At 45.5% G+C, this 27,328-nt stretch overlaps 1 protein-coding gene across 1 annotated transcript in view; it reads left to right on the forward strand.

Annotated features, from left to right (window-relative positions):
• Window positions 1-6,791: 6,791 nt before the first annotated feature.
• CHMP4B (charged multivesicular body protein 4B) overlaps window positions 6,792-27,328 on the forward strand; it is a gene marked incomplete at its 5' end in the record, with an annotated part of 49,606 nt that continues 29,069 nt past the window's right edge. The window contains 3 exon segments of the mRNA NM_001302415.1: window positions 6,792-6,818; window positions 9,292-9,304; window positions 13,346-13,675. Of these exon segments, the coding sequence (NP_001289344.1) occupies window positions 13,486-13,675 (190 nt within the window).

Here is a 27,328-nt window from a genome sequence, read left to right on the forward strand (position 1 = left end):
CTGTAATAAAGAATCAGAAACTTAGTGGCTTAAACCAACACAGATCTTATCACTCTGGAGGTCAGAAGTCTGATATGGTTCCCACTGGACTAAAATCAAGTGTTGGCAGGGCTGTGTCCTTCCGGAGGCTCTAGGGGAGAATCTGTTCCATTGTCTTTTCCGGTTTCTAGAAGCCACCTGCATTCCTTGGCTTGTGGCGCCTTTCTCCATTCAAAGGCAGAAGGGCAGCATCCTGCCAGTCTCTGACTCTGAAACCTCTTGCTTCTGTTTTGTGATTACATTGAGGCCAGCTGGATAATCCACAATAAGCTCATCATTTCAAACTCCTTAACACTTCTACAAAGTCCATTTAAGGTGAGATTCTGGGGATGAGGACATGGACGTCTTTGAAGGACCATTATCCTGCCCACCAGGAGGCTACTGCAATAGTGCAGGCAAGAGATGATGGTGGCTTTGACCAGAGTGACCGCAATGAAGATGGTAAGAAATGATAGCGTTCTGGATAGATTTTGAGGATAGAGCCAACAGGATATTCTAAGGGATTGGATGTGGACTTTTCCTTCCTCGTGCAGGGAGACTTCTAGTCTACCTGTGCCTTGGGCCTGCGCCTGGGTGAGGATGAGGGTTTCCCTGGGGTAAAGTCCAGGGAGTCACAGTCATTGACTGGAGCCTGTGTGGCCGTCTAGGGCCTGCTGCATGGCCTGCATGTGGTCAGACAAATGGGTATGGAGTAGGCCCTGTAACCCACCATTAGCACAAGTGTAGGGTCCTTTCTGGTCAACAGTTTCACCCACCTCCCCCTCACTCCTCACTTAACCCCTCAAGTTCTGCTGGGTTGGGCCTTTCCTGCCCCCATCGCTTACTTTGCCCCACTCCCCTGGGAGGTGAGACCTGCTCCCAGGCCCACCACACTTTATTTATTTACCTGTTTGTAGGTGTGAGCATCTCTCTGTTCATTCATTATTTGCATGTAGGCAGAATAGCACAGTGGCTAAACTGGTTGCCTTTACAGTAAGAATCCCAGCTCTGCCTCCTACAAGTGTGTGATCTTAGGCAAGCTGTCCAACCTCTGTTAATGTATAAAATGGGAACAGTAAAGCCTACCTCATATAGTTGTTGTGTGGGCTAAATGAGGTAATGCATGTAAAATCCTCGGCTCAGTGTCTGGCTTAGCATAAAGTGCTGATGAAGATTCTCTGTTATTTTCTCACGGTTCAAGTGCCAACCAGACCACTCAATAATGGTGTGATCTTCGGCAAGTTATTCAACCTCTCCAAGCTTCTGTTTCCTCAGCTGTAATCTGTAACTACCTCATAGAACTATAGTTGGATGATTAAATGAGATAATCTGGCTGGGCGTGATGGCTGACACCTGTAATCCCAGCACTTTGAGAGGCCAAGAGGGGAGAATCAGTTGAGTCCAGGGGTTTAGGACCAGCTTGGGCAACATAGGGAGACCCTGTCTCTACAAAAGATACAAAAATTAGCTGGGTGTGGTGGCACACACCTGTGGTCACAGCTACTCGGGAGGCTGAGGTGGGAGGATCGCTTGAGCCTGGCAGGCAGAGGTTGCAGTGAGCCATGATCGTGCCACTGCAATCCAGCCTGGGTGACAGAGTGAGACCCTGTCTCAAAAAATAAAATAAAATAAAATAAAAATAAGTAAATAAATGAGATATTCTATGTAAGCTGTCAGAGTGAGAGCTCCGTGGATGTTAATGATTATTATTCCTGTTGTTATTATTTCATAAATATCTGTTGAATACATACTCTGTGCTAAGGCCTTTGTCTGTGTTGTCACTGAATCATCAGAATGGCCTGGTGAGGAATATAGTGTTATTTCTGTTTCACAGACAGGAAAACCAAGGCAGGTAAAGCACATGGCTGAATGGCAGAGCCCCAATTCTAATCTAGGTCTGTGTGGTAGGCACCAAAACATGTTCCCTCTTCATTACTTCAACGCACTTTTAAAAATTGAGATAAGGGGCCAGGCGCAGTGGCTCACGCCTGTAATCCCAGCACTTTGGGAGGTTGAGGCGGGCAGATCATGAGGTCAGGAGTTTGAGACCAGCCTGGCCAACATGGTGAAACCTGTCTGTACTAAAAATACAAAAATTAGCTGGGCGTGGTGGTGCATGCCTGTAATCTCAGCTACTCAGGAGGCTGAGGCAGGAGAACTGCTTGAACCGGGACCCGGGAGGCGGAGGTTGCAGTGAGCCGAGATCGTGCCATTGCACTCCAGCCTGGGCAACAAGAGTGAAACTCTGTCTCAAAAAAAAAAAAAAAAAATTGAGATAAGGCCGGGCGTGGTGTTTGTAGCCTGTAATCCAAAACTTTGGGAGGCCAAGGTAGGCGGATCTCCTGAGGTCAGGAGTTCGAGACCAGCCTGGCCAAAATGGGGAAACCCTGTCTCCACTGAAAATACAAAAATTAGCCAGGTGTAGTGGTGGGCACTTGAAACTGGGTGGTAGAGGTTGCTGTGAGCCGAGATTGTGCCACTGCACTCCAGCCTGGGCAACAAAGCGAGACTCTTTGTCTCAAACAATAAAAATAAAAATTGAGATAAAATTCACATGACATAAAATTCACCATTTTGGTCGGGTGCGGTGGCTGATGCCTGTAATCCCAGGACTTTGGGATGCTGAGGCGGGCGGATCACCTGAGGTCAGGAGTTTGAGACCACCCTGGCCAACATAGGGAAACCCCATCTCTACTAAATATGAAAAAAATTAGCCAGGTGTGGTGGCAATACCTGTAATCTCAGCTACTCAGGAGGCTGAGGCAGGATAATTGCTTGAACCTGGGAGGCAGAGGTTGCGGTGAGCCAAGATTGCACCACTCCACTCCAGCCTGGGCAACAGAGTGAGACTCCATCTACCAAAAAAAAAAAAAAAAAAACCTCACCATTTTAACTAAAGTATACAATGCAGCTCTTTTTTATTACATTCACAATATTGTGTAACCATCGCCACAATCTAGTTACATAACATTTTCATCATCCCAAAAAGAAACCCTGTACCCATTAAGCAGTCATTCTCCTTTTTCCCCCTCTCTGGACCCTGGCAACCACTAATCTGCTTTCTATCTCTATGGATTTGACTATTTTGGACATTTCATATAGGGTCAGCCTGGGTGACAGGGTCTCACTTTGTCACCCAGGCTGGAGTAGAGTGATGAAATCACAGCTCACTGCAGCCTCGAACTCCTGGGCTCAAGTGATCCTTCCACCTTAGCCTCCTGAGTAACTGAGACTACAGGCACACACCACCATGCCCAGCTAATTTTATTTATTATTATTATTATTTTGTATAGCTGGGGTGTCCCTATGTTACCTAGGCTGGTCTTGAACTCCTGGGCTCCTGCGATCCTCCTGCCTTGGCCTCCCAACGTGCTGGGATTACAGGCATGAGCCACAGGGCCTGGCCTCATTCCTTTGCATTTGGATACCCAGCTGTCTTAGCACCATTTGTTGAAAAGACTATGCTTCCCCCATTTAATGGTCTTAGCACACTTGTTGAAAATCAATTGACTATAGATGTATAGGTTTATTTTTGTACTCTTGACTCTATTCAATTGATCGATAAACTTCTTTATTGTAGCTTCGCAGTAAGTTTTGAAATCAGGACATGTGACTCTTCCAACTTTATTTTTCTTTTTGAATATTGTTTTGACTATTCAGGGTCTCTTGCGATTCCATATGAGGTGTGGGGATAAACTTGTCCATTTCTGCAAAAAATGCAGCTCAGATTTTGAAAGACTTGTATTGAATCTGTTGAGCAATTTGGAGAGTGTTGCTATCTTAACAATTAAGTCTTCTAATCCATGGACATGGAATGTCTTTCCATTTATTTAGGTCTTCCTTAATTTCTTTCAACAAGGTTTGGTACTTTTCAGAGGACAAGCCTTTCCTTTCCGTGGTTAAATTTATTGCTAAATGTTTTATTATTTTTGATGCTATTGTAAATGGAAATGATTCTTAATATCATTTTCATATTGCTCGTTGCTAATGTACAGAAATACAACTGATTTTTGTGTGTTGATATTGTTGAACTTTGCTGAACTCATTTTAGTTCTAATAGCTTTCTGTGTGTTCTTTAGGTTTTTCTCTATATGAGATCATGTCATCTACAAATAGAAATAGTTTTACCTCTGCTTTTCCAATCTGGATGCCTTTTATTTATTTTTCTTGCTTAATTGCCCTGGCAAGAACTTTCAGTACAATGTTGATTGGAAGTGATGAGAGTAGGCATCCTTATCTTATTCCTGATCTTAGGGGGAAAGCTTTCGGCCTTTGTCTTCACCATTAAGTGTGATGTTAGCTGTGGGTTTTGCACAGATGCCTTTTACCAGGTTGAGAAGTTCTCTCCTCTTCCTAGTTGGCTGAGTGTTTCAGGTTTTGTTTTGTTTGTTTGTTTGTTTGTTTTTTGTTTAATCAGGAGAGAATGTTGGATGAACTCTTTTTTACAACTAAAAATCAGCGAAGTCCTCTGTATTTAATTTGGTATAATTATGTGAGACCAAGTTTCATAATTAAGGTTTTATTTCATAATTTTTTTGATTTTTTGGGACAGAGTTTCACTCTTGTTGCCCAGACTGGAGTGCGATGGTGTGATCTTGGCTCACCGCAACCTCCGCCTCCCAGGTTCAAGCAATTCTCCTGCCTCAGCCTCCCGAGTAGCTGGGATTACAGGCATGCACCACCATGCCCGGCTAATTTTGTATTTTTAGTAGAGATGGGGTTTCTCCATGTTGAGGCTGGTCTCAAACTCCTGTCGTCAGGTGATCCACCCATCTCGGCCTCCCAAAGTGCTGGGATTACAGGCGTGAGCCACCGTGCCCGGCCTCATTTCATAATTAATGTTTTCAAAGAAGGTTACAAATATATGGCTGGGTATCTTTAACCATGTGACTTTAGTCAATTCCTACTTCTTTGGGCCTCAGTTTCCTCAACTGTAAAATGTTGGTGGATAGTAATGCTTACTTCATGGGGCTTAGAGGGATGATGGAGATAAGATGGGATTTTTGTGTGCAAAGGCACTTTGCAAATAAAAACTATTCTTCTGTTGCTGCTCTTATTAGAGATACTTTGTGTGTGTATGTTTTTTTGTTGTTGTTCGTTTCTTTTTTGAGACAGGGTCTCCCTCTGTTGCCCAGGCTGGAGTGCATTGGCGTCATCATAGCTCACTGTAGCTTTGAACTCCTGGGCCCAAGCAATTTTTCCACCTCAGCTTCCCAAGTAGCCCAGACTACAGGCTTGCACCACCATGCCTGGCTAATTTTTAAATTTTTTTCTAGAGAAGAGATCTCACTATGTTGCCCAGGATGGTGTTGAACTGTGGCCTCAAGCAATCCTCCCACCTTGGTTTCCCAAAGTGCTGAGATTACAGGCATGAGCTGCCATGCCCAGCTAGAGATGTTATTTATTTATTTATTTATTTATATTTACTTATTTACTTATTTTTGAGATGGAGTCTTGCTATGTCGCCCCGGCTGGAGTGCAGTGGCATGATCTCGGCTCACTGCAACCTCCACTTCCTGGGTTCAAGCGATTCTCCTGCCTCAGCCTCCTGAGTGGCTGGGATTACAGGTGTGCACCACCATGCTTGGCTCATTTTCGCATTTTTTTAGTAGACTTGGGGTTTCACCATGTTGGCCAGGCTGGTCTCGAACTCCTGAGCTCAAGTGATCCACCCACCTCGGCCTCTCAAAGTGCTAGGATTACAGGCATGAGCCACCATGCCCAGCCTAGAGATGTTGTTTTAAATTGTAATATAACATGTTTAATAAAGTACATAAGATACATAAAGGGCACTCGTCTTAAGTATAAAAACTGATTAATTTGTATACAGCCATGTGAACACCTCTGGATCCTGCTATTGAACCTGTTAGCACCTTGTAAGGGTCCTCTTCCTGGTCTGTACCTCCCTGGAGGTAACCATTATTCTGATTCCTAACACCATGGATTAGTTTTGCCTGTTTTTGAGCTTCGTATATATGGAGTCATACAGGCTTTTGTATCTGGTTTCTTTCACTCAGCATAATATCTGTGAGTCATCCAAATTCTTGCATGTATCAGTGGCTCATTCTTTTTCACACAGTTTTGAATAAGTTAATACGAGTTGGTCAAAGTTTGAAAAGGCTGTGCATTTGTCTGAGAGACCAGAAAAATACAGGCCAGCAAAGCCCAGGGCTCTCCAGTATTGAGCCAGTCCACTCTGTGAATCTCTATTTATGGCAGCTGAATTCTCAGCCAGGATGGCAGCTACTTTGCCCATGTGTCACCACTTCCCATCCCATACCCTGGGTAGACATCACAAATCCATCTTGAGCACTTTTTTTTTCTTTTTTTGAGACAGTGTCTCACTCTGTCACTCAGGCTGGAGGGCAGTTGCATGTTCACAGCTCACTGCAGCCTCAACCTCCTGGGCTCAAGTGATCCTCCTGCCTCAGCCTCTCGAATAACTGGGACCATAGGTGTGTGCCACCATGCCCAGGTAATTTTTAATTATTTCTCGAGACTGAGTGTCCCTATGTCACCCAGGCTGGTCTCAACCTCCTGGGTTCAAGCAATCTTCCCATCTTGGCCTCCCAAAGTGCTGAGATTACAGGTGTGAGTCGCCATGCCAGGCCAATCTTGGCACTTTTTTTACAAGAACTTCTGATGCAGCCTCAAAATTCTTTTCAACCCAGCGGTCCAGGTGGCCAACACTAATTGCTTGTAGTTGGTACTTGATATAGTTTGGCTGTGTCCCCACTCAAATCTCATCTTGAATTATATCTCCCATAATTCCTATTGTTGTAGGAGGGACCTGGTAGGAGATAATTAAATCATGGCAGCGGTTTCTCCCATACTGTTCTTGTGGTAGTGAATAAGTGTCATGAGATCTGGTGGTTTTATAAGGAGAAACCCCTTTCTCTTGGCTCTCATTCTCTCTTTGCCCGTTGCTATCCATGTAAGACGGGACTTACTCTTCCTTGCCTTCTGCCATGATTGTGAGGCTTCCCCTGCCATATGGAACTATAAGTCCAATTAAACCTCTTTCTTTTTGTAGATTGCCCAGTCTTGGGTATGCCTTTATCAGAAGCATGAAAACAGACTAATACAGTACTCAAGATTAAATCTGAGGCTTCTGCTGTCATATCCCCAAGATATTTTTCTGGGCTCCCAGAGTTAGAACATGAGGGGCTCTGTTATCACCCTCAGTTTACCGCACAGCTGTATGAAACTGATGGTGGTGAGGTCCACAGCATCTTCCTGTTCATATATCCTTTGGGTAATGGCTCCAACCCAGCAAGTGTTTTGCTACCTATGTACCTGGGAGCAACTTGACTTAGATAAGAGGTGATGAGGCAGACTGCTTAGATGTGGAGGGGCTGCTGCACCCATGAGGTGGCTTGACTGAAGCCTCTTTGTTTTTCTCTTTTACTTTGCTAAAACATTGCAATGTCTCAATTACGGAACAAACACAAATGTGACTTAATATTTAACAATACTCCTGTGAATTCTTGACAGTTCTAGCATGTCTCTCACATTTGAAAAACTTATTCCAACCACGAAATTGGGTGAAATGAACTCTACCATCCTCTGGGAATGGCTGCCTGTATGTGCAGGGTTGGAGGTTGTGGCTGATTAAAACAACAACGACATCCAACTCATGGCTTTTGTCCAAATGTAAATCATAGTCTGAGGGAGGAGATAAGACTCACATATAAACTAATAGAGGAAAAGTCCAGCTAAGCTCTCATTTATTTGAAACTCTGATCCTGAGCAACTTCACCTATTTGAAAAGTACAGGAAGGAATAAAAAATACCTTTGAGAAGCTGTATTTTTCTTCATGGGAGAGCATTTCAGCTCCTCATTTAGAATTGGTTTATTCTTTGTTTTTGTTTTTGTTTTTTTTTTGAGACGGAGTCTCGCTCTGTCACCCAGGCTGTAGTGCGGTGGCGAGATCTCGGCTCACTGCAAGCTCCGCCTCCTGGGTTCAGGCCATTCTCCTGCCTCAGCCTCCCGAGTAGCTGGGACTACAGGCGCCTGCAACCACGCCCGGCTAATTTGTTTGTATTTTTAGTAGAGATGGGGTTTCACTGTATTAGCCAGGACGGTCTCGATCTCCTGACCTCGTGATCCGCCCATCTCGGCCTCCCAAAGTGCTGGGATTACAGGCGTGAGCCACCGCGCCGGCTATTCTTTGTTTTCATGCAAGGTTAACACATGCAAAAGATTGGAAGCAGCAAATTAGAATGGTAGGCTTGGGGCAACTACTGGCTACTAACAGCAGCCTCACTGCTAATGGATGGAGAAGTGATTTTTTCCCCCTTTTTATCCACCACTAAGAGTCTAGAGAAGTGATGCTTGACACCAAAGACAATGGAAAAACAATGAAATGTGGTACCACAATTAGCTGCGTCTATTTATTGCAGAGGCAAAAAGGTCCTCAACGCTTCTGCCACTTTTGAAAGTTCTGAGTCTGGTTCAATTCTTATTGCCTATAAAGATGACAGAATACCTAAGAATAAAATACACATTTTTGAGCATCCGCTAGGTGCCAAGTCTATGCTCAGTAAGTACTTTACATTCTATATCTCACATAAGCTTGAGGTGGTCCTGTTATGATCATCTCCAGTTTACACTTGCAGGAAGGGAGGCACAGAGAGTAGGGGAAATAACTTGCCCAAGTAAGTAGTCAAGGCTGGGTTTTGAACCTTTGCTATCAAAGTTCAGTGCCAAGGCCCTTAGCTTCTGCTAGGTTTCAAAGGATCTGTTAGGTGAATGAAGAGTAGAAAGGCATTCCAGGTAGAGGGAAGAACATTTGCAAAGACAGGTCTAGTCAGTCAGTCACTTGATTTCTCTGAATCTTGGTTTACTCCCCTATAAAATAGGAACAGTATTATCTGTCCTAGGCTGCTTATGATAATTAAATGTGTTTTTTTTTTCTTTTTTTTTGGAGACGGAGTCTTGCTCTGTCACCCAGGCTGGAGTGCAGTGGCGCAATCTCAGCTCACTGCAAACTCTGCCTCTGGGGTTCAAGTGATTCTCCTGCCTCAGCCTCCAGAGTCACTGGGATTACAGACACGTACCACCATGCCTGGCTAATTTTTGTATTTTTAGTAGAGACGGGGTTTCACCATGTTGGCCAGGCTGGTCTCGAACTCCTGACCTCATGATCCATCTGCCTTGGCCTCCCAAAGTGCTGGGATTACAGGCGTGAGCCACTGCGCCCGGCCAAATGTGATATTATATGTACAGCACTTTGCACAATGCCAGAATGTGCATCGATGGTGCAATCACAGAACGTGCATCAATGTTAATTATTGTTGTTTTTCAAATACAATAGTTCTCCTTTATCCTCAGGTGTACCTGCAAGTGGATGCCTGAAAACATAAATAGTACTGAACTTTATATATACTGTGTTTTTTCTATATATATACATCTATGATAAAGTTTAATTTATAAATTAGGCACAGTAAGAGATTAATAACAACTATTAATAAAATGGGACAATTATAACAATATAATGTATTCAGTTTTGTGAATGTGGTCTCTCTCTCAAAATGTCTTACTGTACTGTATTCACCCTTCTTCTTGAGATTATGTGTGATGTCAAAATCCCTATGTGATGAGATGAAGTGAGGTGAATGACACAGGCATTATGAGGTAGTGTTAGGCTACTACTGACCAGTGGAGATGTCAGGAGGACCATCTGCTTTGGGTGATCCTGGATCCTTGAGCTATGACGATGTCAATGGTTGGATATCAGGATCAGATGATGTCAACCGATGATTGGGGGTCCTTGGATAATTGCGTTTTTGCCAAAAACTTTTGGAAGAACATTATTACTGGAAGTTGTCTCTTTTCTTTCTTTTTCTGAGATAGCATTTCAGTCTGTTGCCCAGGTTTCAGTGCAGTGGTGTGATCATGGCTCACTGCAGCCTCAACCTCCTGGGCTCAGGTGATCCTCCCACCTCAGCCTCCTGAGTAGCTGGGACTGCAGGTGTGCGCCACCACACCCAGCTAGTTTTTTGCATTTTTTGTAGAGATGAGGTTTCACCATGTTGCCCAGGCTGGTCTCAAACTTGTGAGCTCAAGTGACCCACCTACCTCAGCATCCCAAAGTGCTGAGATTACAAGCATGAGCCACTGCACCTGGCCATCTCTTTCTATTTAATTCTTTTTTTTTTTTTTTTTTTTTTTTTTTGAGACAGAGTCTCTGTCGCCCAGGCTGGAGTGCAGTGGCGCAATCTCGGCTCACTGCAATCTCTGCCTCTTGGGTTCAAGCAATTCTTCTGCCTTAGCCTCCCAAGTAGCTAGGATTACAGGTGCACGCCACCATGCCTGGTGAATTTTTGTATTTTTAGTAGAGACAGGATTTCACCACGATGGCCGGGCTGGTCTCAAACTCCGGACCTCAAGTGATCTGCCCACCTCGGCCTCCCAAAGTCCTAGGATTACAGGTGTTAGCCACCATGCCTGGCCTCTTTCTTTTTAATTCATAGAAGTGTGGCTGCAGAAGTTGTAATCCTTTGGTGACCACACGAGTGATTTTAATGCTGTGTTCTATCTGAGGATTGTATTCCATAATTTTGTCCTTTAATGTCTGTGCAATTTGAAACACTCGGCAAATTTTGATAACACCCATATTGCTGGATCTGTTTCTGTTTCTCCTTCATTTTCCTCTTTCTCTGTAGATGACTTGACAAGTTCTTCCAATTCCACATTTGTTAACACTTCCCAGTGGCCTTCAAAATGATCTTCCACTTCTTCATCAAGCATGTCCCCAAATCCTTCTCCACCAACTTGTCTTGCTGTAGCCTCTCTAGTAATATTTATTTATTTATTTGAGACAGGGTCTCACTCTGTCACCCAGGTTCGAGTGCAGTGGTGAGATCACAGCTCACTGCAGTTTCAAACTCCCAGGCTCAGATGATCTTCATGGCTCAGTCTCCTGAGCAGCTGGGACTATAGGCCTGTGCCATCATGCCCAGCTAAATTTTGTATTTTTTGTAGGGAAGGGGTTTCGCCATGTTGCCCAGGCTGGCCTCAACTCCTGGGCTCAAGCGATCCACCTGCCTTGGTCTCCCAAAATGCTGGAATTACAGGCGTGAGTCACCGCACCCAACCTCCAGTAACTTTTTTTTTTTTTTGACACGGAGTCTCGCTCTGTTGCCCAGGCTGGAGTGCAGTGGTGCCATCTCGGCTCACTGCCAGCTCTGCCTCCCGGGTTCACGCCATTCTCCTGCCTCAGCCTCCCGAGTAGCTGGGACTACAGGCGCGTGCCACTACGCCCGGCTAATTTTTTTGTATTTTTAGTAGAGATGGGGTTTCACCGTGTTAGCCAGGATGATCTTGATCTCCTGACCTCGTGATCCGCCCGCCTCGGCCTCCCAAAGTCCTGGGATTACAGGCATGAGCCACCGCGCCCGGCCTCTTTTTTTTTTTTTTTTTTTTTTGAGACGGAGTCTCTCTCTGTCGCCCGGCTGGAGTGCAGTGGCGCAATCTCGGCTCACTGCAAGCTCTGCCTCCTGGGTTCACGCCATTCTCCTGCCTCAGCCTCCAGAGTAGCTGGGACTACAGGCGCCCGCCGCCACCATGCCAGGCTAATTTTTTGTATTTTTAGTAGAGACCGGGTTTCACCTTGTTAGCCGGGATGGTCTCGATCTCCTGACCTCGTGATCCGCCCGCCTCAGCCTCCCAAAGTGCTGGGATTACAGGCGTGAGCCACCGCGCCCGGCTCCAGTAATTTTTTTTTTCTTTTTGAGACAGAATTTTGCTCTTGTCGCTCAGGCTGGAGTGCAATAGCGCGGTTTCAGTTTACTGCAACCTCTGCCTCTCAGGTTCAAGTGATTCTCCTGCCTCAGCCTCCCAAGTAGCTGGGATTACAGACGTGTGCCACCACGCCCAGCTAATTTTTTTTTTTTTGTATTTTTAGTAGAGATGGGGTTTCACCACGTTGGCCAGGCTGGTCTCAAACTCCTGACCTCAGGTGATCCACCCGCCTAGGCCTGCCAGAGTGCTGGGATTACAGGTGTGAGCCACTGTGCCCAGCCCATCCAGTAATTTTTATATTTTGCAGTCTAAACCTATTCCTAAGTCAGTGCAACCATCCATTACTTTCAGTAAGTGGCTTGGTGCCACTGGTTTTAGGAGATTCCTTGCTGAAGCCTTTATACAGGCTCAATGCTTTCTCGGGGGTAACAGGTTGCTGTCAGTTGGAACACATTTTTTGTTCGTGTCTTCCACCTATAAGCTTAATGCTTTTTCTTTTCTTTTGTAAAAAAATTTATTTTCTTTTTTTCCCCTGTAAGTAAGGATACAACTTAATGCCTTTTCTATCTTAACTAAGCACTTATCACACACTGTGGCTGTAACTTTTGCAGTTTGAGGTACGACAGCAAAACCAGCATGAATTTCTTTTTCCTCTTTCACAATTCTAGGGCTAGAAGATTCGTTCTTACTGCAGACCTCAGTAAGCTCAGCATACGATTTTTTTTCTTAAGCTCAGAACTTCCACCTTTACATTTAAAGGAAGCACTTTACAGCTTCATTTTGGCATATCCAAACTGCCAGCATTACTACTCTTGCACTTTGGGGCCATTATATAGTAAAATGAGGGTTACTCGAACCAAAGCACTGCAACACCGTGACAGTCCATCTGATAGCTCCTAAGCTGGTAAGTAACTAACGGATGGTAGAGGTATGTTGGACAAAGGGATGATTCACATCGCAGGTGGGATGGAATAGGATAGCACGAGATTTCATTAGGCCAATGGAAATTAAAAACTTATGAACTGTTTATTTCTGGAATTTTCTATTTAATATTGTCAGACCTTAGCTGGCCAAGTGAAACTGCTCAAAGTAAAATCTCAGATAAGGGGGACACTACCATACTTAAATGGAGAAGATACTGCTTTGCTTCTGTGACCACAGAATTGACAGGTTGAAATTGGAAACAACTGTTGCCTTCACGCTTTTAAGACAACTTCACATGAATATACATGTGAAGTTCAAGCATGGCGGTATCCCATACTAGCAATAAATTTTTGAGCAGTGTTGCACGCTTACTGTCATTTCTCTTACTGTTCTGCCACTCCTACAGAGCGCAGGCCAAGGAGACTACATTTCCCAGAATGCCACACGCCCTTTGACCCCAGCTACAGCAAAAAGACGCGCCGGGGAGCGCCTGAAGCCGGAAGACTATAGCTTCCCGGCATGCAGCGCGCTTCCCCCCATTAGATTTGAGGCGCGGCCGGCGCGTTGCCCACTGGGAGTTGTAGTCAGTGGCGCGTTGCCCCGACGCCTGCCGGGCCGGGCGTGGGGGCCTGTGGGAGGTGGCGCGGCCGGGCCCAGCTGCGGGGCGGAGGCGGAGGCGGAGGAGAGGCCTGCGGCGGCAGGGAGCGGCAGGACTGGGAGAGGGCGCCGGAGCCGACCCGAGCCGAGCCGAGCCGAGCCGGAGCGGGCGGCGAAGGCCGGCGCGGCGAGCAGCAACCATGTCGGTGTTCGGGAAGCTGTTCGGGGCTGGAGGGGGTAAGGCCGGCAAGGGCGGCCCGACCCCCCAGGAGGCCATCCAGCGGCTGCGGGACACGGAAGAGATGTTAAGCAAGAAACAGGAGTTCCTGGAGAAGAAAATCGAGCAGGAGCTGACGGCCGCCAAGAAGCACGGCACCAAAAACAAGCGCGGTGAGGCTGCCCGGCCCCTTCAGACTTGCCACGGGCTCCCCCCAGGCTCCCCGGGCCCGGACTTCACCTTCATCAGACTCGCCTCGGGGTCTGGTCTGACCCTGGAACTCTCCGGGTCAGACTTCTTGCCGGGTCTGGGACCCCCTCCCCGACTCCCTTCAATGTCTCCCCGATCCCTGGACTTTTCCATCGTCAGACTTATTCTGCCCTCTCCCCTCAGCCTCTCTCCACCCCGCCAGGTCCCTTCAGACCCCAATCTCACAGCACTTTCCTCCGCCCTCACTCTGTCCCTTTCTCTTCCGCCTTTTCCTTCTCGCCTCACCCACCTGCCTAGCTACTGCCCCTGCCTCCTCCTCGGCTCATTTCTGCCCCCATCCTAGCATTTCTGTGCTTCCTGGTCCTACCTGTGCCCTCTCCCGACTCCTCGGTGGAATCTGTGAGCTGCCCCTTGGCCTCTCCCCTGCCCTCTTATCTCAGAATTCTCGTTGAAAAGCCTCCTTGCTGGAGAGAAAAGGGGGCTAGGGGAGATGAGACCCCCGATTCCTGCTCTATTCACTTGCTGAGTGAACTTGAGCAAGTTGCTTTCCCTTTGAGGCCTCAGTTTCCCCATCCGTCAGCCAGAGTTCGGCCTCTGTTGAGGCCTAAGGTGTTTTCCAGCGTTGTGATTCACTTTTTGTTGCCTCATAGCTTGACCTTACCAAAGTTTCCCGTGGCGCAAGCCTTCACCCCATGACTCACCGCTTCCCCATCCGTCTGAACCAGAAATAGAGACTCCCGACTGCTCCCCAGTCCCCACTACTAGGATTCAGGGCCCCAGTATTGAATCTTGAGGCACTGCTTACTTTACTTCCTGTTGTCGTATGGCTTTCTGGGCATTCTAAGTGCTTTGTGTTTTTCTTAAGTGAGATGAATGTGAAAATGCTTTAAAACTGTAAAGCAGTTTAGAAATGTTTGCTTTTTCTTGTTATGGCCATGTGAGAGTGAATCACAGAACGACATCCCTTCCCCTTGAGAGGGGTTTAGGATTGAGGTAATTCACTCAGAAGTCTGCTAGTGACTAGCAGTGTGACCTTGAGCTCATTTACCTTTCTGAAAGGAAAATCATGGATTTACAGTGCTCAGCACATAGTAGGGGCTAAATCGATGTTTTCTCCATTCTAATAGGAGAACAAAATAGCCTATCTGGAGGATGCTTCTCTGCTGATAGTCAACAGATATTCTGGAAATTCTTTTTAGTGCCTGCTGCATGCGCTGTATTCATAGGGGTGAACAAAACACGGCCTCAACCCTAATGAGAAAGAAGACAGAAACAGGAAAATAAATGAAGAAAATATTGTCCGGGGGTGATAAGTACTAAACACACAAAAAGATGGTCTGATAGGGAGTGGTGGAGTGGGAGGGATGCCACTTTAGATAGAATGGTCAGGGAAGGCGTCTTTGAAAAGGTAAAGTTTGAACTGAGTCTGGAGAAGGAACCAGCTCTGTAAAAAAAAAAAAAAAAAAAAGGGGGGGAGGAGCCTTCTGGGCGTGGAAAGCAGCATGGGAAAAGGCTCGGAGGTTGGCAGGTTGTAAGAAACCGAAGAGAGAGACCCTTGTGTCCAGAATGTAGTGCTTGGAGGGAGAGTGGTATGGAATAAAGGGGGCGGGGCTTGGACTTTGAACCTGTTGGTGAAGAGTTTGAATTTTATTCCAAGTGGATGGAAAGCTTTTGCAGAGTATTTTGTTGGAACGTGTCCTTATTGACAGAGTTTTTAAAACATCATCTGGCTGCTCTTTGGAGAGTGGGTGGGGGATGAGGGTGGGAGCAGGGAGAACAGTGAGGAGGCAGCTGCAGTGGTCCATTTGTGGCCTGGACTCCAGCTTAGTTGTGGAGATGGGAACAGGGTTATATTTTGCTGTCTCTAGCTTTTTCCTCTGATGACTCTCCCTCAGTCCAGATCCTCTGTTTATGGTCATCAGAATCAGTGTTTTTAGCTTTCTGCATTTTGGAATGCAGGAGGAGGGTGTCAGTTTACCATTTTCCTCTGATCTTTTGGTCTGGAGCTAGCTTAGTTTCCGGAGTTTGTTTTTTTGTTTGTTTGTTTTTTTTTTTTTTGAGACGGAGTCTCGCTCTGTTGCCCAGGCTGGAGTGCAGTGGCGCGATCTCAGCTCACTGCAACCTCTGCCTTCCGGGTTCAAATGATTCTCCTGCGTCAGCCTCCTGAGTAGCTGGGATTACAGGTGCACGCCACCATGCCTGGCTAATTTTTGTATTTTTAGTAGAGATGGGGTTTCACCATGTTGGTCAGGCTGGTCTTGAACACCTGACCTCATGATCTGCCTGCCTCAGCCTCCCAAAGTGCTGGGATTACGGGCATGAGCCATCGCACCCAGCCGTTTCTGCAGTTTTGGCGATCGAATTGACTTTCAAGGGGCTGCGGGAGAGCTCGCCAGCCAACTGTGGAGGACCCATCTCAGTTGTCAGACTTGCTGAAAGCAGGCTGTCTTCCTGAGTTTGCTTGAGAGGATGGGAGCTACTGTAACCTACCCTTCTTTTTAGCATCCTCTAGGAGGAAGGTCTTAGTGTGGGGAGGTGAACACTACCACATTACCATTCAGTTAGTCTACTTATTCACCTGCCACTATGCTGGGACCTTGAGAGTCAGAGATGAAAATACACTGTGTCAGCCCTTCAGGAACTCGGAATTGGAAGTGTGGGGTGGGAGTGTATGTGCGTGTGAGAGAGCAGGAAATTATAACAGTGCAGAAACATGAGTGTGTACATGGGCTGAGGCTGCAGAGGAGGTGGCGTCTGTTTGGGGGGAAAGGATAAAGAAGACTTGGCAGAGGAAGGAGAACGTGAGGTGGGTCAGCAAGGAGTTGGGTGTGTTTGGGAGGCAGTGACAGTGTCGCCTCTGGAGTCTGTGGGTGGGACAGGAGATAACACTGAGAGTGGCCTGTAGTCTTTGGACCTTGACCTGGAAGTGGTGAGGAGCCCTTAGCTGTCCTTTATTTTTATTTATTCATTCACTTTAAGCAACAGGGTCTCGCTCTGACATCCAGGCCGAAGTGCAGTGGTGCAGTTATAGCTCACTGCAGCCTGGCACTCGGGCTCAAATGATCCTCTCACTTCAGCCTCCTGAGTAGCTAGGACTTCAGGCACATGCCTAGCTAATTCAAAACATTTTTTTTTGTAGGGACAGGGTCTCGCTGTGTTGCCCAGGCTGGTCTCAAACTCCTGGCCTCGAGCGATTCTCCCGTATTAGCCTCCCAAAGTGTTGGGATTACAGCCACTGTGCTCAGCCCTTGGCTGTCTTTTAAAGCAGAGAGTCATCATATCTGTTTGGAATTTTGAAAGAGCACTCTAGCAGCAGCTTAAAGGAAGAAGTGTAGACTGACCAGGAAGGGACTGGAGGCAAGAATCCCATCAGGGGCAAGGATAGTGCCTTTCAGACCTGGGTTTGAGCTGCAGCTTCATCATTTCCTTGCTGGGTACCTGGGGCAGGTTACTCTGTACCTCAGATTCCTCCTCTACAAATCTGGGTACTAGTATCTGCCTGACTGGATGAAAATATGTTATGCATGCAAAGCTCCTAGGACAATGCCTGCCATATGGTAAGTGACCGATAAATGCTTGCCATTATCATTATTACAAGGAGACTTGCAATTCTTCAGGTGAGAACAAAGGGCCTAGTGTAGAAGCATGGGAAACTGGAAGAGAAATAATACATGTCTGAGACTTTTCTGAAGGAGAATCAAAAGAGACTTGGTGATTTGTTGTAATTGTGGGAGTGGGCAGGACGAAGGAGAGAGGGGAGTGGAAGATGATTCCCCAGTTTATAGCTTGGGCAGCTGGTTGGATGGTGATGGCAGTAATGAAGTTGGGAAACAGGAGAAGGAGCGGGTACTTGATAATAGTATAGTCCTGGTAGGTTTGGAAAACCGCTCAGCATCCCCTGAGACTGTGAGGTCCATGAAGTAAGATGTGATGGTCACATTCATCACTGTGTCCCCACCACCTAGCACAGTGCTTTGCACATGGTTAATGGTCAGCATTTGTTAAATGAAAAAAACAATCTTGTGGGTAAGTTCTGTTATTCCCATTGTACAAGAGAGGAAAATGAGGCTCACGACGGGACGAACTCAACTCAAAGACCAGTTCTGTTGACTGTGGGCATCTTGTGTTGTTTACTCCCATGATGACTAAGGGTGTCATCATGACCATCACCATGTTCATTAAACACTCAGTTCATTAAACACCCACCTGTGCAAGGTGTGGTGCTGAGTAGGGGAAAAAGAAGTAAAGCAGAAACAGGCTATTCCCTGCTGGGTGTGTAGCCAAATGTAGATGCTATCTTTGAGGCATACACATTGGAAAGATGAAACAAACTTCAGAAGCTTTGAAACAGACCTCAGAAGCTTGAGTAGAGTATTTGCACTGTGTAGGTGTGTCCCAGGTAGTGGTTCCAGTGAGGAGCCTAGAGCAAAATTTGGATTGCTTTTTTTTCCCAAATTTCATTTCTTTTTCTTTAGTCATATATTCATTCTTAAGCATGTGGCAGGCCCTTACTGTGTCCTAGGCCCCATCCTTGGTGCTGAGAATGCAGACGTGAACCAGATGTGGTCTCTGCCATCCAAGGGACTTAAATATCATCATTTATGAAATAATATTCATCTCACATGGCTATGGTGAGGATTAACTAAGATAATATATGAAAGAGTGTGGCAAATTGTGGATATTGTTTAAGTGTACTTTTCTTTTCTGATAAAGTTATTGTTGATCAGACTTCTTTGGTTTAGTTGTCTCTTTCATTGAGAACTGGATGGAAACCAAGATCAGAGTTTAGGTGAACTGACAAAAATCACCCAAAGCTAGGTCTTTTTTGGTACCTTTCTAAACAATGCCCTTTGGTTTTCTCCCTAAGAAAGGTGATCATACTTTTCTGGAGAACATGTGGGAAAAAAAAGAAAAGAAAAAAATGGAAGATGATCAAATATCAAAGATTCTTTTCTTTTTAAGTCTTGGTAACTAGCTAAGGAAATATCTACTCTAGATGGTTCAGATTTCCCTTTTTTTCCTGTTTTAGTAAAGATGAAAACAGTTGTAGACAAGATCATAGTTTAACAAGAGAATTGGAGAAGATTAGGAAATGGAGAGTGGCATCTAAAACACCCTACACTGGTACATTTCTGTGGATTTATGGATGCAAATCAGTTCATTTACAGGTTAATTTAGGTTTAGCTGAGAATGTCTGATGGATGCACAGAGGCCAGAAGCTCACAAGAGATATATCTTCATTAAGTTCTGCTCATTGCTGGAGTGAGGGTGGTTTTCTCATGTTTAATAAAGTCTCTCTCAAACATGAGCGTATGTGAAGACACTGTAATAAGTTTATAGTGAACGTGGCTCTTTGGTTCTCTGGAATCAAGATCTCAGGTTGAAAAGCACAGTGTCTCAATGGTGCATGTGCCAGCAGTATCTCTTATCCGAGGCCCAGGGATAGAAAACTCGAAATCCACCCAGGGAAGTGAGCAGTGGGAATTTCCCTCAGTGACGCTTAAGTTTCTTGTTTGGAAAAATGGTTGGCTAGATTGAGTTTGGTTTACTTCTTAAGACAGATGGAGTACCAGAGGCCCTATGTGTTGGCTATCCAAACACGCTGGTTCCTTTAATTCAAATGACAAAATCCTTATTTTGCCCCATTTGGCAGGGAGATTAGATATTTTTAATTGCCTGCCAGAGTAGGTTTATAATGTGATTTGTAACTCAAGATAGATTTTGTTTGGAAGTTTAACTAAACGTGAAGACCTGTGAGCAGGACTGTTTTGCTTGGAGAAACCTTGAGTTGTCCAGAGTTGGGTTTGAGTGTGGAGCGAGGTCTTGGAGAGCATCCTATGAAGATGTGTGTGAGCCAGCCATCTCCGAGGCGTAAAGCCAGGACCTAGTTTGTTTACAGTGGTCCAGAGCCTTGACATGAAGCCAGAGCCCACCAGGAGGAGGGGCAGAGCTCTTGGGGCCTTGAGGAATTTCTTATGAAAACTTAGTCTTCTTGCTCAGAATTATTTTGGGTTGTGCCACTGTCTTTAAGAGTGTGAGAGAGAGGATATTAGAAAACAACTTTAGTTGGTCATTTTGCAGATGGATGATAATATTTAGAAGGGGAAAATCTGAGCATAGCAATGGGAAACTACAGATCTAGCTGGTTATAGTACTGGCCTGTTTTTAAGCTGTTTGGCTCAAGTCAGCAATCATTTATTACGTTTCTTCTAGGTGGAAGGTGTGGTGATGTGGGCAAAAGATTCCCAGTTTGAATGCAGCTTTACCTTTCACCAGTAGTACCTTGGCAGTTACTTATTTTCTCTGAGTCTCAATTCCCCACTGTGTGAAAAGGGAAATACTACCAATACTTACTTGTTAGGGCTCTTATGAGGATGTGGAATAAGTTAATGTATGTAGAGTGCCTGCCAGAATGCCTGGCAAATAGGCGAGATGAAACTGTTTCCTTGGCTTCCCAGGGATAGTCTTAGGAACAGTAAGGCTATAAAGATGGATGAGACACTGCCTTCTCCCCACAAGGGCCCACACAGTTCATCGAGGAAGACACACAGGTAAAAGTAACTATGAGAAAAGGCAAACCCCAAGTTTACAAATGAAGTGTTAGAGGAAAATACAGCAGGAAGAGTTTAATTCATCTCTGAGGTTGCAGGTTCATCTCACCCAGCCACCGATCTAATGCCCAGATTCCCTCTGTGGCATTCCTGCCAAGTGATTAACCTCTGATTGAACCCCTCTGTTGACAGGATTTATATTAGGTGCCCTATCCTCTCACACTATAGCATAGTCTGTCTCTGGACAGCTCCGACTGTAAAATCACCTTTCTTATTTGGGACTGATATCTGTCTTTCTATAGTACCTACCTCTGCTACAGGTTGGGATGATAGCTCCATAGGGAAGCAGCCTGGGCTGGTGAAAAGAATGTGGGATTTGGGGACAGAAGGGTTGGGGCAAATCCCAGCTTTGACACTAGACATTTGTGAACTAGAAAACGGGTTGTGATTTCTGCCTCTTGGGGCCACAGAGAACAGGTCTGATCCCGCGTCTACATCACAGATCAAGGAAGATTGTGCTTATGTCTCAAGCCTGCACTTCTCTAGGACAGCCATTCTACATTTCATTGACTGTCCATTTTTTGGTGCTTCTGTTCCTTCCTTTTTACTGTCCTTTGGATGTGCTCCTGTTCACCAGTGTTGCTCTTTTTTTTTTTTTTTTTTTTTGAGATGGAGTTTTGCTCTGTTGCCCAGGCTGGAGTGCAGTGGCGCCATCTCATCTCACTGCAACCTCCGCCTTCCGGGTTCAAGTGATTATCCTGCCTCAGCCTCCTGAGTAGCTGGAATTACAGGCATGCGCCACCAAGCCCAGCTAATTTTTTTGTATTTTCAGTAGAGACGAGGTTTCACCATGTTAACCAGGCTGCTCTTGAACTCCTGACCTCAAGTAATTCACCTGCATCGGCCTTCCAAAGTGCTGGGATTACAGGCGTGAGCCACCGCGCCTGGCCAGTGTTGCTCTTAAGGTGTGGAGTGGACAGAGCTGAATAATCTGAATATTCTAGCCAAAGTCTGAGCAGCACAACCCTAGAACAGGCAGGGCCGAGCCGTTTGTTTAGGAACTAGTTTGGTTATGAGTGCTCTTTAGCCCTGATACTTCCGGTATCACTGAGACAGGGAAAAGTGATTGTATTTTCCTGTGGCTTATTCATTAGTAAAGGGATGAGCATCTAGGAACCCCTAAAGTTTGTTTGGTCCTTCTTAAGGAGTCTTAGCTGAAGGATTGAATGATTTAAGTTCTTAACAAGAGCATCTGCTGGCTTGATTCCCTGACAGCTGATATTTCTAGCTCTACCTCCTCCCTCTTCCTTACAGGGCAAAGCTGGCTTGGAGGGCTTATTTGAGTGATGGAGGAAAGCTATACATCCCTCTGGTTGTGGTTGTTTAGCTCAAAAGGTCAGTGATGTGGTATAGTGGAAAAGGTGCTAGCTTTGGGGTGAGAAGGCCTGAGTTCACGTTCCACCTCTGCCGCTTGCTAGTTTGGTAACCCAGGGTAAGCCTCCTCATGTCTCTGAACAACAGCTTCTTTAGCTACAAAAGTGGAATACAGAATTGACTACACAAGCTTTCTGCTCAAAGTGTGGGCTATGGAGACATCTGGGAAATTGTTAGAAACGTGGATTCTGGCCAGGCGTGGTGGCTCACGCCTGTAATCCCAGCACTTTGGGAGGCCAAGGCGGGCGGATCACGAGGTCAGGAGATCGAGACCATCCTGGCTAACACGGTGAAACCCTGTCTCTACTAAAAATACAAAAAAAAAAAACAAAATTAGCTGGGCGTGGCAGCTGGTGGCTGTAGTCCCAGCTACTCAGGAGGCTGAGGCAGGAGAATGGTGTGAACCCGGGAGCCGGAGCTTGCAGTGAGCCAAGATAGCACCACTGTACTCCAGCCTGGGCAACAGAGCGAGACTCTGTCTCAAAAAAAAAAAAAAAAAAAAAAGAAATGTGGACTCTTAGGCCCCATCCTGACCTACTGAAGCAGAACCTGCGTTTTATGAGATCCTCAGGTGGTTTGTATGCCCATCAAAGTTTGAGAGATTTTAAAACAGATCTGGATATTTTGCACTTTGGGGACTCTGATGTTGAGATCCCAAATCTTTGATCTTAATGCTGTATAGGTACACATTTGCATTTAATTTCAGTTGATCCATTTTCAAAGATGGTAGCTGGAAACTTGCTTCATTCATGAATCTATTTGATAGATAAGTATGTAGTAATTTGAGCTGTATGCTAGATACTGTCCTAGTTGCTGAGTAAATGCAGATGAAGACAGGTCATTGCCTCTGAGGTGCTTATAATCTAGCCAAGTGACACAAGTAAACAGATAACCAGGGTACAGTGTGATTTGTTCTAGAAGCATACTTAGGATCCAGTTTGTGACATGCAGTGGAGGGAACTGGAACAACTTCATTGTGGGGGGTGGGGGACTTCAATTTATGTTTTATCGATAGTTATTTTGGGGAGTAATGGAATGTTAGAGCAGAAAGGAACTCAAAATGTATGAGTGCTTGAAGCTTTAAATTAATAGGAAGAGTTTTTTGAGAAAGAAAAACCAGGAACGTGGAACTATTTGCAGTACTTTAAAAAAGTACTTTATTTGAATCAGAAGCCTCTTAGCGGGGACATGAGAATGGATCAGTGTTTAACTTGGTCATAAAATAATTAGCTTTGGAATACTAAATTTAGAGTATAGTTTATTCTGATAATTAATTTGCTTAATTATTCAGTTAATGATTCAGTTAAAATTATAATTGTCTTCCTACGAAAGGAAGTAGGAACTAAGAAACCTGAGCAGTAGATTCTCTACTGTCTGCATAAGCAATCATTATAAATTCCTGGTTTGGCCGGGTGCGGTGGCTCACGCCTGTAATCCCAGCACTTTGGGAGGCTGAGATGGGCAGATTACCTGAGGTCAGGAGTTCGAGACTAGCCTGGCCAGCAAGGCGAAACCCCATCTCTACTAAAAATACAAAAATTAGCTGGGCGTGGTGGCAGGCACCTGTAATCCCAGCTACTTGAGAGGCTGAAGCAGGAGAATCGCTTGAACCATGGAAGTGGAGGTTGCAGTGAGCCGAGATTGCACCACTGCACTCCAGCCTGGGTGACAGAGCAAGACTCCATCTCAAAAAAAAAAAAAAAAAAAAAAAAAAAAAAAAAAAAATTCCTGGTTTGTAGTCTTTATAATATCTAATAGTTGTATAAATAAAAATAAGACTTTACATGTGCGTAGCCCAGTCGCTATTCCCTGCAGAGGTTTGGAGAGGAGTTGCTACCCAGACTAGGATTTACTCTGTGACTCCTCCAGTAGGGTGAGGAATTTGATCAGCATGGTGTGTCCCAGAGTTCCCTGGACTTGGAGACATTGACTGACAAGACTGACATTTAAAACCCAGATTAGGCTGGGTATGGTGACTCACACCTGTAATCCCAGCACTTTGGAAGGTGAGGTGTAAAGATAACTTGAGGCCAGGAGTTTGAGACCAATATAGGCATCAAAGTGAGACCCTATCTCTATTTTTTAAAAAAAGTTAAAAATAAAAGCCCAGATTATTGCTATTTTCTTTCTTTTCTTTTCTTTTTCTTTCTTTCTTTTTTTTTTTTTTTTTTTTTTTTTGTCAGTCTTGCTGTCGCCCAGGCTGGAGTACAGTAGCAAGATCTTGGCTCACTGTAACCTCTGCCTTCTGGGCTGAAGATATCCTCCCACCTCAGCCTCCTGAGTAGCTGGGACTGCAAGTGTGCACCACCATGCCCAGCTAAATTTTTGTATTTTTTTTTTTTTTTGTAGAGACAGGGTTTTGCCATGTTGCCCAGGCTGGTCTCAAACTCCTGAGCTCAAGCCATCCACCTACCTTGGCCTCCCAAGGTTTTGGGATTACAGGTGTGAGCTGCTGCACACGGCCTATTGCTATTTTATTTATTTATTTATTTATTTATTTATTTATTTATTTATTTTTGAGAGTACTGAGTCTCGCCCTGTTGCCTAGGCTGGAGTGCAGTGGTGTGATCTTGGCTCACTGCAACCTCCACCTCCTGGGTTCAAACGATTCTCCTGCCTCAACCTTGTAAGTAGCTGGGATTACAGGCACGTGCCAGCACACCCAGCTAATTTTTGTATTTTTAGTAGAGATGGGGGTTTCACCATGTTGGCCAGGCTGGTCTCGAACTCCTGACCTCAGGTGATCCACCTGCCTCGGCCTCCCAAAGTGCTGGGATTATAGGCGTGAGTCACCGTGCCCAGCCTACTGTCTTAATTCTCTATCAGGTGAACTAGTTGATTTCATCTCTCCAAAGCATGTTCTCCCTTTAGAATTTTGCACATAGGCAGCATGTCATCGCAGATTGCTTGGCAAGTCTGGAGGTAGGACTTTGGGTGTCAAGTTGTAATGGGCTCCGATAGCCTTCTGTGGCCTTGTCTAAGGAGGGAACTGATATCAGCCTGGCATTCAGCTTGCTGCTCCTAGCTGACAGGGCTGCAGGGCTCACAGCTGCGGACAGCCCTCCTCATGCTTAGATTTTAGAGGTAATTTTGGAGGTGTAAAGGACACAGCAATATAGGCCCAGGCCCAGTTAAGTAATTTTTTCTTTCTTTCTTTCTTTTTTTATTTTTTTGAGACAGAGTCTCATTCTTTCGCCCAGGCTGGAGTGCAGTGGTGCGATCTTGGCTCACTGTAAGCTCCGCCTCCCGGGTTCATGCCATTCTCCTGCCTCAGCCTCTTGAGTAGCTGGGACTACAGGTGCCCGCCACCACGCCGGGCTAATTTTTTGTATTTTTAGTAGAGATGGGGTTTCACTGTGTTAGCCAGTGTGGTCTTGATCTCCTGACCTTGTAATCCACCCGCCTCGGCCTCCCAAAGTGCTGAGATTACAGGCATGAGCCACCGCGCCCGGCCCAGTTAAGTAATTTTCATCATGCTTAAAAACATTGTATTTCAAAGAAAAATTTTTTTTTTTCAGAAAAAGTGTCCCCTGGAAATGAAAACATTTCCCCCATCTTTGGGAAATACCATATACTTTACAAACTTGATCATGTTTGATCTTTTCAGCAACTCCATGTGTGAGTGGTATTATCCTATTTTAGAGATGAGAAAGTCGAGGTTCAGATTATATGAGTCACTGGGCAGATCTAGCTCTGTGACTTGGGGATCCTGAGGTGGGCTGTATCACAGTGGATTTTCTGGTGTGTTTGATATTCCATAGGATCTCAGCTCTGTCGCCCAGGTTGGAGTGCAGTGGTGTGATCATGGCTCACTGTAGCCTGGACATCCTGGGCTCAAGTGATCCTCCCACCTCGGCCTCCTGAGTAGCTAGAACTATCGGCATGTACCACCAAACTTGGCTAATATTTTATTTTATTTTATTTTTCAGACAGAGTCTCGCTCTGTTGCCCAGGCTGGAGTGAAGGGGCATGATCTAGGCTCATTGCAACCTCCGCCTCCCAGATTCAAGCAATTCTCCTGTCTCAGCCTCCCGAGTATCTGGGATTATAGGCGTGTGCCACCACAGCTGGCTAATTTTTGTTTAGCCATAGGGTGAAGCCAATAGGGTTGCACCATATTGTTAGGCTGGTCTCGAACTCCTGACCTCAGGTGATTCACTCGGCTTCCCGAAGTGCTGGGATTACAGGTGTGAGCCACCGCACCCAGCCTAATTTTTTATTTTTTATAGAGATGGGGGTGTCACTATGTTGGCCAGGCTGTTCTTGAACTCCTGGGCTCAAGCAGTCTTCCCACCTCAGCCTCCCAAAGAGTTGGGATTACAGGGATGAGTCACCATACCCGGCCCCAGATTGCTATAATCCTTGAGTGCTGGTAATTTATCAATAGACAGAATCTTGTCATTGGAAATCAATTTTTATAATATTCCCTGTACAATATGAGCACCTATCCTTATTCTGCAGAGGAATACTTCACAGTGTTTTATGGCTTCCAAAGAACTTTCACATACATAATCTGGTTTTGAAACTCAGAGAAGCCTTATGTAGGGCAGATTATGGTTTTTAGCCCCATTTTTTCCCTTTTTTTAGAGGAAGAAACTAAGGCTCAAAACAATTAAATTGTGAACCTAGAGGCAGAGTCAAGGCTAGAGCCCTTCTTGAGGCTCCAAGTCTAGTGTGTTTCTGCCACTCTGTGCATCCACCCTGGCTCCTTCCTGTTAATGCTGCATTTCAGATTCCCCCCAGCTTCAGCAAGGCTGTGTCAGTAGTGGGTGTGGTCAGGTTGAGGAGCACAAGGTTGGGGTTGGGGTGTGGGGGTCCCAAGAGTGACTGGACCGTGTTATACACAGTGGGACTAGTGCCAAGGAGACGACCAAGAGGAGACTGTTATTACATTCTGGAATGGCTTGACAGCCTTTATTCGCTTGTCTTCATTCATTCAATTCGCTACATCAACATTGTGCATTTCCCTGCCAGGTTTCTATCTTTTCCCGCAATAAGCTCATTTTCTCTGTGACCTCTAGAGTAGGGTTTCTCAACCTTGACTGCTGACATTTTGGACTGGATAATTTTTTTGTTGTGTGGGACTGTCTTGTGTATTGTAGGATGTTCAGCAGAAGCTTTGGCCTCTACCTACTAGATGTTCTTAATACCTCCCCATCCAGTTGTGACAACAAAAATGTCTCCAGATATTGCTGAATGTCCCCGAAAGGGTGGGGGGAGGGTGGCAGAAGCTCCTAGGTTGAGAACCATGGCTCTAGGGCTTGTCAAGCCACTGCAAATAGAGCTCTAGAGTGTTAGAGGCTGGTCTAAGGATAAGGGAGTCATAAAGAGCAGGGCTGGGTGGAGCCTGCTAGGTACTTTTCATTCTACCCTTTTGTTGTTCTGCTGGGGAAACCAAGGTCTAGAGACTTAGCCCAGGGCCACCTGGCTCTGCTTTCTAGAGGTCTGGCTAGGGCTGGGAACTTGACCTGAATCCCTCCCACTCAGGACTCTTTGATCAACCCATAGTCCCTAGTCTTTTCAGGTTGAAGAAACCTTTTCTAATTTCAAAAAATATCAAGAACGGGTGTATGATAATAGTTGTACTTTTAATACCCGTTAATTGAGAAGATCAGATATTAATTCCCTTCA

The sequence above is a fragment of the Pan troglodytes genome, chromosome 21 (assembly GCF_028858775.2).
Source record: "Pan troglodytes isolate AG18354 chromosome 21, NHGRI_mPanTro3-v2.0_pri, whole genome shotgun sequence".
Lineage (NCBI taxonomy): Eukaryota > Metazoa > Chordata > Mammalia > Primates > Hominidae > Pan > Pan troglodytes.